At 43.1% G+C, this 15,115-nt stretch overlaps 1 protein-coding gene and 1 long non-coding RNA gene across 2 annotated transcripts in view; both read left to right on the forward strand.

Annotated features, from left to right (window-relative positions):
- LOC147817985 (uncharacterized) overlaps positions 1-15,115 on the forward strand; it is a 68,599-nt gene that overhangs the window by 4,860 nt on the left and 48,624 nt on the right. The window lies entirely within an intron of this gene.
- spg21 (SPG21 abhydrolase domain containing, maspardin) lies at positions 65-14,965 on the forward strand. The gene is made up of 9 exons (XM_023425522.2): positions 65-211; positions 2,382-2,444; positions 8,769-8,930; positions 9,351-9,431; positions 9,907-10,052; positions 10,136-10,244; positions 12,055-12,162; positions 12,253-12,393; positions 14,387-14,965. The coding sequence occupies exons 2-9, from the start codon at positions 2,382-2,384 to the stop codon at positions 14,510-14,512; spliced, it is 936 nt and encodes a 311-aa protein (XP_023281290.1). The 5' UTR covers positions 65-211; the 3' UTR covers positions 14,513-14,965.

A 15,115-nucleotide genomic window follows, 5' to 3' on the forward strand; every position in this document is an offset into this window, starting at 1 on the left:
GTGTGTGTGTGTGTGTGTGTGTGTGTGTGTGTGTGTGTGTGTGTGTGTGTGTGTGTGTGTGTGTGTTGTCTACGGTAGCTCGGTGGGCGGTGTCGGAAGCTTTGCGGAAGTGTGTGAAACAGGAGTCATATGACCAGGCAGCGGCAGAAAATGGTGCCGAGATGTGGATAAAACCCTGCGGACACGGTGACTAACATCCACGACCAGCACGGTAACAGCCCGTTAATCCATATTAATACACGGTGAACATGTTAATGACCGAGGCCTCACCGCAGTCTGACTGTTTACACTTCAGCTCTGATTATAGTCAGAGGTTTGTTTAACAGGGGGTCAGTGTCACTGTACAGTGTCTGTACACCCTGACTGTTTCTGTCTCTGGCTGTCTGTCTCCATCTCTGGCTGTAGTGTCTGACTGTCTGTGCCTCTATCAGTAGTCTGTCTGTCTCTGTGTTTGACTCTGCTGTAGTCTCTGACTGTCTCTGCTGTAGTCTCTGACTGTCCGTGCTGTAGTCTCTGACTGTCTCTGCTGTAGTATATGACTGTGTCTGACTGTAGTCTCTGACTGTCTCTGCTATAGTCTCTGACTGTATCTGCTGTAGTCTCTGACTGTGTCTGACTGTCTCTGCTATCGTCTCTGGCTGTCTCTGGCTGTCTCTGACCGTGTCTGCTGTAGTCTCTGACTGCCTCTGCTGAAGTCTCTGACTGTGTCTGCTCTAGGCTCTGACTGCCTGTGCTGTAGTCTATGACTGTGTCTGCTGTAGTATATGACTGTGTCTGACTATAGTCTCTGACTGACTCTGCTATCGTCTCCGACCGTCCGTGCTGTAGTCTCCGACTGTCTCTGCCTTAGTCTCTGACTGTCTCTGCTATAGTCTCTGACTGTATCTGCTGTAGTCTCTGACTGTGTCCGACTGTCTCTGCCTTAGTCTCTGACTGTCTCTGCTATAGTCTCTGACTGTCTGACTGTAGTCTCTGACTGTCTCTGCTGTAGTCTCTGACTGTGTCTGCTGTAGTCTCTGACTGTGTCTGCTGTAGTCTCTGACTGTCTGTGCTGTAGTCTATGACTGTGTCTGCTGTAGTATATGACTGTGTCTGACTGTAGTCTCTGACTGTGTCTAGTGTAGTCTCTGACTGTGTCTGACTGTCTCTGCTATCGTGTCTGACTGTCTCTGGCTGTCTCTGACTGTGCCTGCTGTAGTCTCTGACTGTGTCTGCTGTAGTCTCTGACTGTTTCTGCTGAAGTCTCTGACTGTCTCTGCTATCGTCTCCGACCGTCCGGGCTGTAGTCTATGACTGTGTCTGACTGTAGTCTCTGACTGTCTCTGCTATCGTCTCCGACCGTCCGGGCTGTAGTCTATGACTGTGTCTGACTGTAGTCTCCGACTGTCTCTGCTGTAGTCTCTGACTGTCTGTGCTGTAGTCTCTGACTGTCTGTGCTGTAGTCTATAACTGTGTCTGACTGTAGTCTCTGACTGTGTCTGACTGTAGTCTCTTACTGTGTCTGCTGTAGTCTCTGACTGTGTCTGACTGTCTCTGCTATCGTCTCTGACTGTCTCTGCTGTAGTCTCTGACTGTGTCTGCTGTAGTCTCTGACTGTGTCTGCTGTAGTCTGCTATCGTCTCTGACTGTCTCTGCTATCGTCTCTGACTGTCTCTGCTGTAGTCTCTGGCTGTCTCTGCTGTAGTCTCTGACTGTCTGTGCTGTAGTCTCTGACTGTCTGTGCTGTAGTCTATAACTGTGTCTGACTGTAGTCTCTGACTGTGTCTGACTGTAGTCTATGACTGTGTCTGTTGTAGTATATGACTGTGTCTGACTGTAGTCTCTTACTGTGTCTGCTGTAGTCTCTGACTGTGTCTGACTGTCTCTGCTATCGTCTCTGACTGTCTCTGCTGTAGTCTCTGACTGTCTCTGACTGTCTGCTGTAGTCTCTGGCTGTCTCTGACTGTGTCTGCTGTAGGCTCTGACGGTCTCTGCTGTAGTCTCTGACTTTCTCTGACTGTGTCTGCTGTAGTCTCCGACTGTCTCTGCCAAAGTCTATGACTGTCTCTGACTGTGTCTGCTGTAGTCTCCGACTGTCTCTGCCAAAGTCTATGACTGTCTCTGACTGTATCTGACTGTCTCTGCTGAAGTCTCTGACTGTTTCTGCTGAAGTCTCTGACTGTCTCTGCTGAAGTCTCTGACTGTCTCTGCTGAAGTCTCTGACTGTCTCTGACTGTCTCTGCTGAAGTCTCTGACTGTATCTGACTGTGTCTGCTGTAGTCCGTGTCTTTCTCGTCTGTAGTCTCTGTTTCTGCTCCAGTCTGTGACTGTAGTCTCTGACTGCCTTGTACTGTCTCTGCTGTGGTCTCTGACTGTTTGTCCCTGTCTACCTCTGTCCTTAGATGGAGGAGATTAAAGTGTCTCCTGATTATAACTGGTTCAGAAGCACAGTACCACTGAAAAGAGTAAGTACCTGATGATTTACACTGTTTACTAATGGTATTGTCATTGAACACACTGCGGGTACACACCAACACAACATGCTAACAGCGTACTTTCATTAAACTGTCCAGACATATGAAATGAAGTGGTGTGGGTTCAGCCAATCACAGCATGTGTTCCTGAGTAATTGATGAGTATCTGCAGGATGAACAGATGTATTGATTGGTGAAATGTCACAGCTGTTTTTGAATGTCGAACCATGTAGATTCTTCTTTTAAACAGTTATCAGTTTGTCTTTAAACACATGGTTTAGAGTTAAAGCAGGAAATCAAAGATAAAACAGCATCTCAGTCAACCTGACACTGTTTATAAAAGTTTCTCACACCAACAGGTCAGAGAATTAAAATACTATAATATACTACGGTCAGGATTATTATTAATCAAATTTATTTATTTATTTATTTTTACATTTTTTGATATTAATTATCTGTCAGGAAATGATAAGCTCACAGCAGGAGAGAGAAGAGTGAAATAAAAATAAAATAATAAGGGAAGATGTAACAATAATAAATAAATCTGTGGAGGAAAACAGTAACAGGAGCTGTAATAGTACAAGAACAAATGGACTAAACAGTGGTTTCAGGAAGTATTCAGTTCCCTTCACTTTATACACATTAGATTATGCTGTAGATTTAATTTTAATTTAATGAAATTGTCATTTCTGTCCATCAATCAAACCTCCTTTATTTTTGATTGATGAAAAATCAAAAAGTGACAAAAGCGTTCAGACTGTTCCAAACATTGGCCAGGGTTAGACAGAAGACACCGTGAGTAAAAGACAAGAGACAGTTGGACTAACAGCATTTAAGTGACATGAGGGACAAGACTCTGGTCTGATGAGACTAAACCTGAACCCCCTGGACACCAGGTCCTGCTCATCACTTGGATAACACCATCCCTACAGTGAAGCATGGGGAGGAAGCATCATACTGTAGGGGGCTTCTCAGCAGCAGGGACAGGGAGACTGGTCAGAACTGAAGAAGGATGAATGCAGCCAAATATAGAGAGGAGAGATGCAGAGTCCAGGAGACCTGAGACTGCAACACTGAATCACCTTTCAGCTCCACAGTGACCTGAAACAAACAACCAACACAACACTATAAAGTCTTCATGACCAGTCACCGACTGTCCCTGTGTGTCCCAGTTAAAGTCCAGACCTCCATAGATCATAGGCCCATAGATCAGGTCTGTGGGGAGACCCGAAGAGGACAGTTCACAGACACTTCCTGTCCAATCTGAATCTGAGAGGATCTGACAGGAAGACTGAGATAAACAGACCAGATCCAGGTTCTGAGCTTGTAGAGACCCAAGAAGACTGAAACCCGAACTGCTGCTGAAGGGGGTCCAACGAAGTCCTGGATTAAGTTTCATTAGATTTAGACTAATGAAGAACAATGATAATTTTATCCATTTACAATTAAATCTACAGCATATTAAAGTGTGAGCGTCTGAATACTCTCTGAACTCAGTGTATTATTAAAACTGACTAATTAAGTCTTGAACTTCTTTGTTGATCATTTGATTTTAATCAGTCAACAGATATAAAACAATGAGATTTAATCAATGTCACAGTTTCTATGTGTTGACCTGATTCACTGTGTTCACTAGCAGTGTTCCTCAGAACTGACTGCTATGAATAAGCTAAATGAATCTATGGATTCAGTGTGGATTAAACAGAAACATCAGAATAAATACTGATCATTTTTAATGCTGAAGTCATGATGATTTCCCACTTCACCAGAAATTACACTTCTGAACAGACGGTGACAGATGGAGGTTATTTAGATTTGACTACTTATGTTTTTTACATGAAATAATAATAATCTTAATAAAAATAATATGTATCATTACATTTCAGTGTAGACACGTTGATCAGGAGCTCTAAACTGAAATGATTTAGCTGTACTGGAGAAGTTGCCATAGATCACCTCAGTAAATCCACAGAGTGAATGAAGACCATCAGTGTCCTGATGTATGGATCTTACTCTGATACTGATCAGTCAAACAGTTTGAGAGTTGGCTGTGAACACATGAGTGGTTGATCATAGTCATGCAGTATGATTAGATTTACACACCTGTGTGATAGTAACAGAGTCTGTCAGTGTGTTTATCTCAGTGTGGTCTGATGTGACCGATACCAGTGTCCCAGGCAGAGCCTCACATCCACCTTCTCTTGATGAATGAAGTTTCATTTTAAAAATAGTTTTCTGTGGTTCAATAGATTATGTGTTAATATGTTTTAAAAGAATGACAAAGAAATAGCAGGATCTCAGTCCCAGTTATTCAACCCTCCTGGCTTCCTGAACTCATTATACTTTAATAATATCTAATTATAATATGATTTTGTTCTTCCAACTATGTACAGTGGCAAGAAAAAGTAAGTGAACCCTTTGGAATTACTTCCATTTATGTATAAATTTGTCCTTAAATATGGTCAGATCTTCATCCAAGTTACAGTTATGAACAAACGCAATCTACTTTAACTAATAACACACAAATCATAGTTTTGTTCTTGTCCATATTGAAAACATCCTTCAAACATTCACAGTGTTGGTTGGAAAAAGTATGTGAACCCTGCAACTAATGTCATCAACAGAAGCTAACTGAGGTCAGGAATTATCAAACCTGGAGTCCAGTAAATTAAATAAGATTGGAGATGTGGGTTAGAGACACTTCGACTTCTAAAAAACATTTAGAGTTTGCTGTTCACAGCAAACATCAGCTGATCTGAACCAGGCCTCACAAAAAATAGCTCTCAGAAGACTTATGATCAAGAATCGTTGATTAGCTTGAAGCTGAAAATGTCACAGAGTCATTGCAAATAATTTAGATCTTCATCGGCCTTCAGTCAGATAAATATTCTATAGATTGAGATGATTCAGTTGTGTGGTTACTCTCCCTAGAAGTAACGTCCAGCTGAGAAGACTCCAAAAGCTCAACGCAGATGATCAGTGATGTTAACAAAGAAGCTCTGAGTTACAGCTGAAGACTTAAAGGAATCATTGGAGCTGGTTAACATCTCTGCTCATGAGTCAAACATACATAGATCATGTTGCATGGTTACATGGTGCATGTTGTCCTGCCAAAGACACCACAGAGGAAGCTGCTGCGCTCCAAAAAAACAGAAAAACACAAAGTTTATAAAGAGCATCTTGAGAATCTGCTGATGCAGCTCTGTAAGTACAATGGTCCAAATTTTGATGTTATTGGTGCCAAATGAGGTTCAGCCAGTTGTTAAATCGAAGGGTTCACTTGCTTTTTCCACCACCATTGTGAATGTTTAATGGCTGTAATCATTGAAGACACAAAAGATTATAATTGTTTGTGTGATATAAGTTTAGAGACACTGGCCCTCATTTATCAATCTTGCGTGAAAACAGGCGCAGATCTGAGCGCAGAATTAGTCGTACGATAGGATACACGTGTGATTCATGAAACATTCGTATCTGACCAATCCCAGCCTGCCTAATGTGCAGTGGCAGTTCGTTCCACAGTTTCGGGGCGGCAACAGAGAATGCTCGGTCCCCTCTGAGCTTCAGCCTGGTTTTGGGAACCCCCAGGAGCAGCTGGTCAGCTGACCTGAGAGATCGGCTAGGTGCATAGGGGTGCAGAAGCTCAGAGACGTACATTGGGGCAAGACCATTTAAGGCTTTAAAAGCAAATAAAAGAATTTTAAAATGAATTCTAAAATGGACGGGCAGCCAGTGAAGTGAAACTAAAATCGGTGTAATGTGCTCGAACTTCCTTGTGCCGGTTACAAGACGTGCAGCTGCAATAATTAGAATGTTGTCAGTCTTAGTGACAAGACCTGAGATAAATTCACCAAATTCTGCAAAAAACTGTGAATAAGGGCCGGGTGGTCTGTAAAGTACCACAAGATGAAATGGTCGTAGTCTGTCATCCTGGAGAGAGCCTCGAAAGAGTTAAAGGTCGCTTCCTGTTTAGTCGTTAACATGAAATCTGACTTATAGATTAAAGCCACACCCCCACCTTGCTTAGTGGCTCCAGCAGCATGTGCATTAGTATCATCAGGTGGGGAAGCCTCAATAAGATGGTTTCTCTACTTTGATGTAGATGACCTCCTTCACTCCTCTTTCAGACCACCTGTCCTCACTATCCAAAATATGTAACACTGTTGTCATGGAGGGAGTGTCCCTACTCCTTCAGGTGTAGGTAAACTGTTGAGTCTTGACCTGAATGGTCCTCCTGTGTTGAGCTGAGTGTTTTGTTAGTGGTTGTTTGGGTTCATGATATATAGGTCTGAATTCCTCATTGCACAGGAGTATATACACTACTGTTCTGGGTTTTTCAGTGTGCAGTCTTCAGGATGGACCAGTTTTTGTTATAAGACATATGATGTACAACCTACAGGTGATTTTTAATTTTTTTTTTCAAGTTTAGAAGGTGAAATGTCAAGAAATTTTGAGAGACAGATGTATCGCCCCGTAGAGGCAGAATATCCAGAGGTGTGACAAAGTCACATCAGCCAGTTTAATTCTGTTTGAAGTGAGACCAACTTGTTTCATCCTCAAAGTGTATGCAGAAAAAATAAATCAAAATTTAAATAATAACCACAAATTAAGTTTTAAAGTACATAATTAAATAAGAATTAATAACATATTAACTTGTTACCATATAGTAAATGCATTGGGGAGCTCATTGATGAAAAAAAATCTACTTCACTGCTGTTTATTGATATTTTCCTCCCAAAACGGTAAAAGTTTTAATCATTGAGATATTAATTTGAACTAAGCTCTACTATATTCTCCATACATTCTGTATCCTGATTCCATTTTCTGTCCACATTCTAATGTCTCTGAACTTCTATGTTTTTACCTTCATGAAAATATGATTTCCTCTTTCCTCATGGGATTTGTCCCACAGCACATGTTCATCAGGAGACATGGGTCAAATAGTCAACTATCACATGCCTGCACTAACTGTGTGACTGGGTTACTGGTTTACACTGTATAAACTGTCAGCAGGTTTAATACGTAGGAACCTTTTTTGATTGCACTTTAAGTTTTACACCCACAGAATACATTTTTAAAAAAGCAAAGCAGCTCTTTAGCTAATGAGGGAATTGGACTCATATGATATAAGCAAGAGCATTTTAGAGACTCTTTTGCAGAAGTCTGCTGGAAGTGTTTTTAAAGTCTTTTAATGCATGCACATGGTATGGGTAGCTGGGGTTGAAGAACACAGACTGACCAGTACAATGATAGGGGAAGAGCAGAGACAACTGGGGTGTAAATACAGACTGCAGGTGGAACAGAAAGCTCCACAAACTGTGTCTGATCCTGTTCATCATCATCTCAAAGAATTCACTACACTGCCCTCAGGAAGATGCTGCAGAGCTGCAACAGCAACCAATAACATTTACAGAAACTCCTTTAGATACATTAACTTTGTTGAAATCATAAGCATCATTTGCACTGGAATAATGTCATTCACTATTAATCAAGTAGTCTATGAAATATCAGAAATAGTGAAGATGCCTGATATTATTTCCCCAAGCTGTTTAAATGTTTATTTCACCAAAGGTCTAAAACTAAGTATTCAGTTTACAATCAGATATTTTTCCTCCCATAATGTCAACAAGTGAATGTCCAGCATGAGTTAATCCTCATTTTTGATTAACATGTTGTGTTGATCAACAACTCTTAAATGTGACATGATCGTCTGTGATACAGAAAATCATCTCCAGATGAATTAACAAAGCAAAATAATAATTAGCTTCAGTCACAGTCTGAAATGTTGACTCACAGAGAGGGAGTGCCTCCTGCCAGACACTTTCCCATTGATTTCTCATATCCATCAGTCCCTGATATGGATGAGACTCAGGACACAGTGAACCAGACCTGATGACTCAGCAAATCTGGGAGGCACTGAAAACTCAGACAGAGAAGTCACAATAGATGCCATAGAAATCCTCACAGCTATCATGTTATACCATCTCCAGGGCTTCTTGGGTCAGTCAAGGCTGACAGGTCTGTTAGCTCTTCCGGCTGCAGATGGTGGGAGGTGTGGTCAGTCCTGAGATGGACAGAAAAGGTCTACAGGCTTTCAGTTACAGAGAAATAACTGTTTGGCTCAGCTGGCACAGGATTTATCTAACATGCAGTGAATATAGACTTTTCTAGCCATGACGGCAGCTCGACCATAACACTGCAGACTGTAAGTAAAGAGGTCTTTTCTGTATGTGGGCTCCATCTTTAGTTTTGAAGCCAGTTTCAAAGAGACTTCAGGGTCTTCTCTCCTCACCGTGTTGTTTCTGTCTTCTCCAGATTATTGTTGATGATGATGACAGTAAGGTGTGGTCGCTGTATGATGCAGGTCCAAAGAGCATCAGGTGTCCCATCATCTTCCTCCCTCCAGTCAGTGGGACAGCTGAGGTGTTCTTCCAGCAGGTACTGGCTCTGACAGGCTGGGGCTACAGAGTCATCTCGGTGAGTTCATGTCTGAAAACACTGCAGCTTCAGCATGAGGCTCTGTTTTCATTTACATTTTATCGGCAGACCTGGGATTTACAGGAAAATCACACGTACTCAGCAGACCCCTGTTCTGACAATTATATATTTAATTGAAATGAATACATAAATACATTTATTTTAAAAGATGCAGGAAAAGAAGAATGAACAACTTCCATGACATTTTCAAAAACAGTACATTACTTGTGGAACTCATGACCTGACTGAAGTTTTTGTTTAGTTTAATAAAATGTGTCATATCAGATGAGCTGATCAGAAACACTGTGCTGTTTGCCATTACCTTAATAATCAGACTGACTGATGCTGTAGATTGAATGATCATTGATGACCCCAGTGATTACTCACTGCTCCTGCTGTGATGAACCCGTGTGCTTCCAGCTGCAGTATCCTGTCTACTGGGACCTCATGGAGTTCTTTGACGGCTTCAGGAAGCTTCTGGACCACCTGCAACTGGATAAAGTAAGATCGCCTGATCTCTCTGTGAACCGGCTTCAGGTGTCTGGCCATGAAGGTGTGACTGTGTGTGTCTGCGGGGGGGGGGGGATCTAAGGAGCAAATTGTGTTTAAATACATCAATAAACATTTCAGTCCAGAATTCCTTTTTTCAGATTTACATTTCCCTTGTTTTTATCGAGCAGTAGGAACGTAGCTACTTGTGTTAGCAGCTGCAGCAGGTAGGTTGTTGTAGCAGTCCTGCAGAATGCTTCATTTCCACCTTGTGGTTGCTTTTAAGAAATTTTAACAACTTTGGTCTGTTCAGTTTTCCCTCAGTCCTGACCAGTCTCCCTGTCTCACAGCCTGATGCTGCCTCCACCATGCTTCATCATTGGGGTGGTGTTGTTCAGGTCAACCTGTTCGGGCCGTATCTGTTTGATGATGATTGTCTGTATCTGTCTGATGAGGATGATGACTTAGCTTTCTCTTGTCTCTTCAGGTCCACCTTTTCGGGGCGTCTCTGGGAGGATTCCTGGCTCAGAAGTTTGCAGAGTGCACACACAAGTCTCCCAGAGTTCACTCTCTGATTCTGTGTAACTCATTTAGCGACACCTCCATCTTTAACCAGACATGGACAGCCAACAGGTGGTGTTTCATGACTCATCACACATTCTCCCTTTGCATGTTCAGATTCATCATCAGTGTTTAATCTCCACCTTCCTCCTCAGCTTCTGGTTGATGCCAGCTTTTATGTTAAAGAAGATTGTTCTGGGGAACTTTGCTAAAGGGCCGGTGGACCCTAAAATGGCAGACGCAATCGACTTCATGGTTGACAGGGTGAGTGGACATCAGTGAGGTACTTTGTGTTAATGTGTCACTGCAGCATGAAGAAGCACCTCTTCTACATTTGAGTGTCTTACCATCACTCCTGCTAAGTCATCTGTATGTCATGTGAACAGAGGAGGCTCTGGTTGCTTTTCAGGCTCAGCAGAGGTTAAACATCCACTGTATATGTTAGTGTGTCCGGGAACAGCCTTAGTCTTCTATCACAGCTGACTGTCAGTGAGCTGATGTTCAGTCCACAACGCTCACACACAGCCTCACTGTGAGGGGACACATTGAGTTCACCAGGCTGGTCCAATTCTACAAATATTAATAATCAAGCTGCATTGATTAGTTGATAATCAATCAGTTTAAATTAATCTGTGATTAATTGTCTCAGTCATTTTAAAAAATTGTGTACTATATAATTTTAAATGAAATGTTTTGGGGTTTTGGACTGCTGATCAATATTTACTAAAATGTCATTGTCATTCAAGAAAATAAATGACAGATTAATTGATGATGAAACTAGTTGGTATATGCAGCTCTTAATAATAAGAATAAACATTATATTTACAAAGAACTTACCAAGATATCACCTGTACACAGAAGTAAAAACACAGTAACATCAGAGGGTAGCAGATAGATCAGACATTAAACTAACATTTTACAAAGTGAGATTTGAGGAACCTGTTGAACACAAACAGACCTCAGAGGGGGGAGGGGAAGGGGTGGGGGTCCTGGAGGGTGAGTCAGAGGAAAGGAGGTGAGTTAGAGGGAGGGTGGTGGTGTGGAAGATCAACAAGTAAATACAGTTTTCAGATTGTCTGAGAGTTTGTTTTTATTTTGTCCCCAGAGTAAAACTGTGGATCAGAGTGTTTAAAGTTAATATGATCAGCACAAACAGAAAGCACCAGATTTATTGATTTAAACTGCAGTCTGTAGAGATGAAGCTTCACCTCTGTCAGACCAGGTACTACCACTAAAATGATGATGTCAGGATTAAAGGATTTAATTACCGCTGAGCCTGATGGCTAGTGATTCGCTGGTCAGAGTTTTAATACCTGTACCCACTTGACCACATAGATATGTGTTAATCACCTGGCCTATCTCCCTGCCTGTCTGTCTGTCTGTCTGTCTCTCTCTTTCTGTCTCTTTCTATCTCTATCTCTTTCTCTGTCTCTCTATCTCTTTCTCTGTCTCTCTCTATTCCTCTCTCTATTCCTCTCTATTCCTCTCTCTCTTTCTCTGTCTCTCTCTCTGTCTCTCTCTTTTTCTCTCTTTGTCTATCTCTCTCTCTGACTCTCTCTCTATCTATCTATCTATCTATCTGACTCTCTCTCTCTATCTCTCTCTCTGTCTCTCTCTTTTTAATAAAACCTGCCGAGCTTTCTGACAGATATAGATTAGTATCAGATTTTTTTCAGGCTGTTCACAGATATTTGGTTTTAGTGGGACTTATATGGTGTAACTGTTTGCTGATTAACAGGTGGATGTAGTGATGTAGTAGCTTCTCGCACCTTGAGGTTGTCAGGTGTGGTACAACTGTACCTGTAAAGAGACCAAAACTAAAACTTGTACTCACTGAGAGTATCTTGTAACCTGCACTGTATGGGGAGCTGCTGCAGAGACATACCAGGAGGATGGATACACTGTTGTTTGTCAAGAAATTGTTTCATCACAAACCTCTCCCTAAACCACTCTCTGCATTTTCCAAATCTTGAATTCTCCCTTTTAACAAGGTGACCACTCTGTTTCTTTAAGTATAAATATGTGTTCACGTTTGAATGTTAACCTCTCATCCATGTGTGTGTGTATGCTGTAGTTGGAGAGTCTGAACCAAAGTGAGTTAGCATCACGGCTAACACTCAACTGTCAGAACTCTTATGTGGAGCCACACAAAATAAAAGACATTGCTGTCACCATTATAGATGTAAGTAAGATCAAGTACACCAGCATCAATTCATGTCTGTTTCTACCACAACAACCTGATTTATGTATTTTCTCTGGGAATGTTGTTCAGGTGTTTGATCAGAGTGCTCTGTCACTGGAAGCCAAGGAGGAGATGTATAAACTGTATCCTAATGCCAGACGAGCTCACCTGAAGACAGGAGGAAACTTCCCATACCTGTGCAGGAGTGCAGAGGTCAACCTCTACATACAGGTACGGTCGGTTCCCCTCTACATATAGGTACAGTCGGTTCCCCTCTATACACAGGTACAGTCGGTTCCCCTCTACATATAGGTACAGTCGGTTCCCCTCTATACACAGGTACAGTTGTTTCCCCTCTACACATAGGTACACTTGGTTCCGCTCTTTACCTCTACACACAGGAACGGTTGGTTCCCCTCTACACACAGGTATGGTCGGTCCCCTCTACACACAGGAACAGTCGGTTCCCTTCTACATTTCTACCCACAGGTACGGTCAGTTCCCCTCTACCCACAGGTACGGTCGGTTCCCCTCTACACACAGGTAAGGTCAGTTCCCTTCTACATTTCTACCCACAGATATGGTCGGTTCCCTTCTACGCACAGGTACGGTCAGTTCCCCTCTACATACAGGTACGGTCGGTTCCCTTCTTTAACTCTACACACAGGTACGGTCGGTTCCCCTCTACACACAGGTACAGTCGGTTCCCCTCTACATCTCTACCCACAGGCACGGTCGGTTCCCCTCTACACATAGGTAAGGTCGGCTCCCCTCTACGCACAGGTACGGTTGCTTCCCCTCTACATACAGGTACAGTCGGTTCCCCTCTACACACAGGAACGGTGCGTTCCCCTCTACACCTCTACCCACAGGTACAGTTGGTTCCCCTCTACCCACAGGTATGGTCGATTCCCCTCTACACATGGGTAAGGTCGGCTCCCCTCTATACACAGGTACGGTCGGTTCCCCTCTACACACAGGTACGGTCGGTTCCCCTCTATACCTATCCACACAGGTACGGTCGGTTCCCCTCTACACCTCTACACAAAGTACGGTCGGATCCCCTCTATACCCACAGGTATGGTCGATTCCCCTCTACACATGGGTAAGGTCGGCTCCCCTCTATACACAGGTACGGTCGGTTCCCCTCTATACCTATCCACACAGGTGCGGTCGGTTCCCCTCTATACCTATCCACACAGGTGCGGTCGGTTCCCCTCTACAACTCTACACACGGGTGCGGTCGGTTCCCCTCTACACAGGTACGGTCGGTTCCCCTCTACACCTCTACACACGGGTGTGGTCGGTTTCCCTCTACACACAGGAACGGTCGGTTTCCCTCTACACAGGTACGGTCAGTTCCCCTCTAGACACAGACAGGGTATGGTCGGTTCCCCTCTACACACAGATACGGTCGATTCCCCCTCTACACATGGGTAAGGTCGGCTCCCCTCTATACACAGGTACGGTCGGTTCCCCTCTATACCTATCCACACAGGTACGGTCGGTTCCCCTCTATACCTCTATACACAGGTATGGTCAGTTCCCCTCTACACCTCTACACAAAGTACGGTCGGATCCCCTCTATACCCACAGGTATGGTCGATTCCCCTCTACACAGGTGAGGTCGGTTCCCCTCTATACCTATCCACACAGGTACGGTCGGTTCCCCTCTATACCTCTACACACAGGTACGGTCGGTTCCCCTCTACACCTCTACACACGGGTGTGGTCGGTTCCCCTCTACACACAGATACGGTCAGTTCCCCTCTATACACAGGTACGGTCAGTTCCCCTCTAGACACAGACAGGGTGCGGTCGGTTCCCCTCTACACCTCTACACACAGGTGTGGTCGGTTTCCCTCTACACAGGTACGGTCGGTTCCCCTCTAGACACAGACAGGGTGCGGTCGGTTCCCCTCTACACACAGATACGGTACAGTCGGTTCCCCTCTACACACAGGTACAATCACAGAGAAAATCTAACCCTAAGTGCCTTCACCATCCCTGGTGTGTGTTTGCTGAACATTGTGCAGGTGCTGCATTGATTCCTGACAAACTGTCACTACATTAGTAACAAAATACAAACATCAGAATTCTGACAATCACTGAATCATCAAGAATGCTTGTGAGTCCATTGTACTTTTTTGCGTCTAGCGTGATGTGTCGTTTTAGTTGATTTATCTTTAGTTTTTTTGTGATATTACTTGTTGTTTACGTTCAGATTCACCTGCGTCAGTTCCATGGGACGAGATACGCTGCTATCAGTCCTGACATGGTGAGCGCAGAGGAGCTGGAGGTGCAGGAGAGTCACCTGAGCGGTAATCGGGACTCTGAAGACGACCAATGAGACGACGTTTACCTGACAGCTGTTTCCTCTGAACATTTCCAACAGTTTCTCTGTCTCATTTCACAGCGTGTCTCCAGGTTTTCTATGGAACTCAACAGTCAATTAGCGAGTCAACTGAGAATATTTTTATTTGACAGATGAAGCAATATTTTGATAATTACCTGTATATAAATGATACTTTACCGCCTGCTTTATAACACATACAACTCCTTGCCTTATGTTGAATGACCGATACTTGTTGCACTCATAAACTGCCTGAACTGTTGTCTGTTTGTGTAAAATACATAATGTGGTTAAGTTGCCAGCAGTTAACTGGTTTCCTGTTGACAGAAATATGAACACATTGGTTAAAGAGACATATCTGAACGTGTTTGTGTAATTCAATGAGATGAAATGAAATGACATTTTTTGACCATTTGTTTTGAAACCTTTACAGTAAATTTTTAAATATCATATGCGTGCAGTTGTTATTTCCTCTAGTGAGTCACATGTTGTGGTTTGAGTGGTGATGAGTGTGTTCAAACATGAATGTTTCAGTCTCCATATCTGGGTTCACCTGTTGAACTTCACAACCTACATCATTTTAAAAACTCACTCTCACAA

The sequence above is a fragment of the Seriola lalandi genome, unplaced genomic scaffold (genome assembly GCF_002814215.2).
Source record: "Seriola lalandi dorsalis isolate HSWRI2012SDOR001 ecotype SW California unplaced genomic scaffold, Sedor1 jcf7180002054784, whole genome shotgun sequence".
Lineage (NCBI taxonomy): Eukaryota > Metazoa > Chordata > Actinopteri > Carangiformes > Carangidae > Seriola > Seriola lalandi.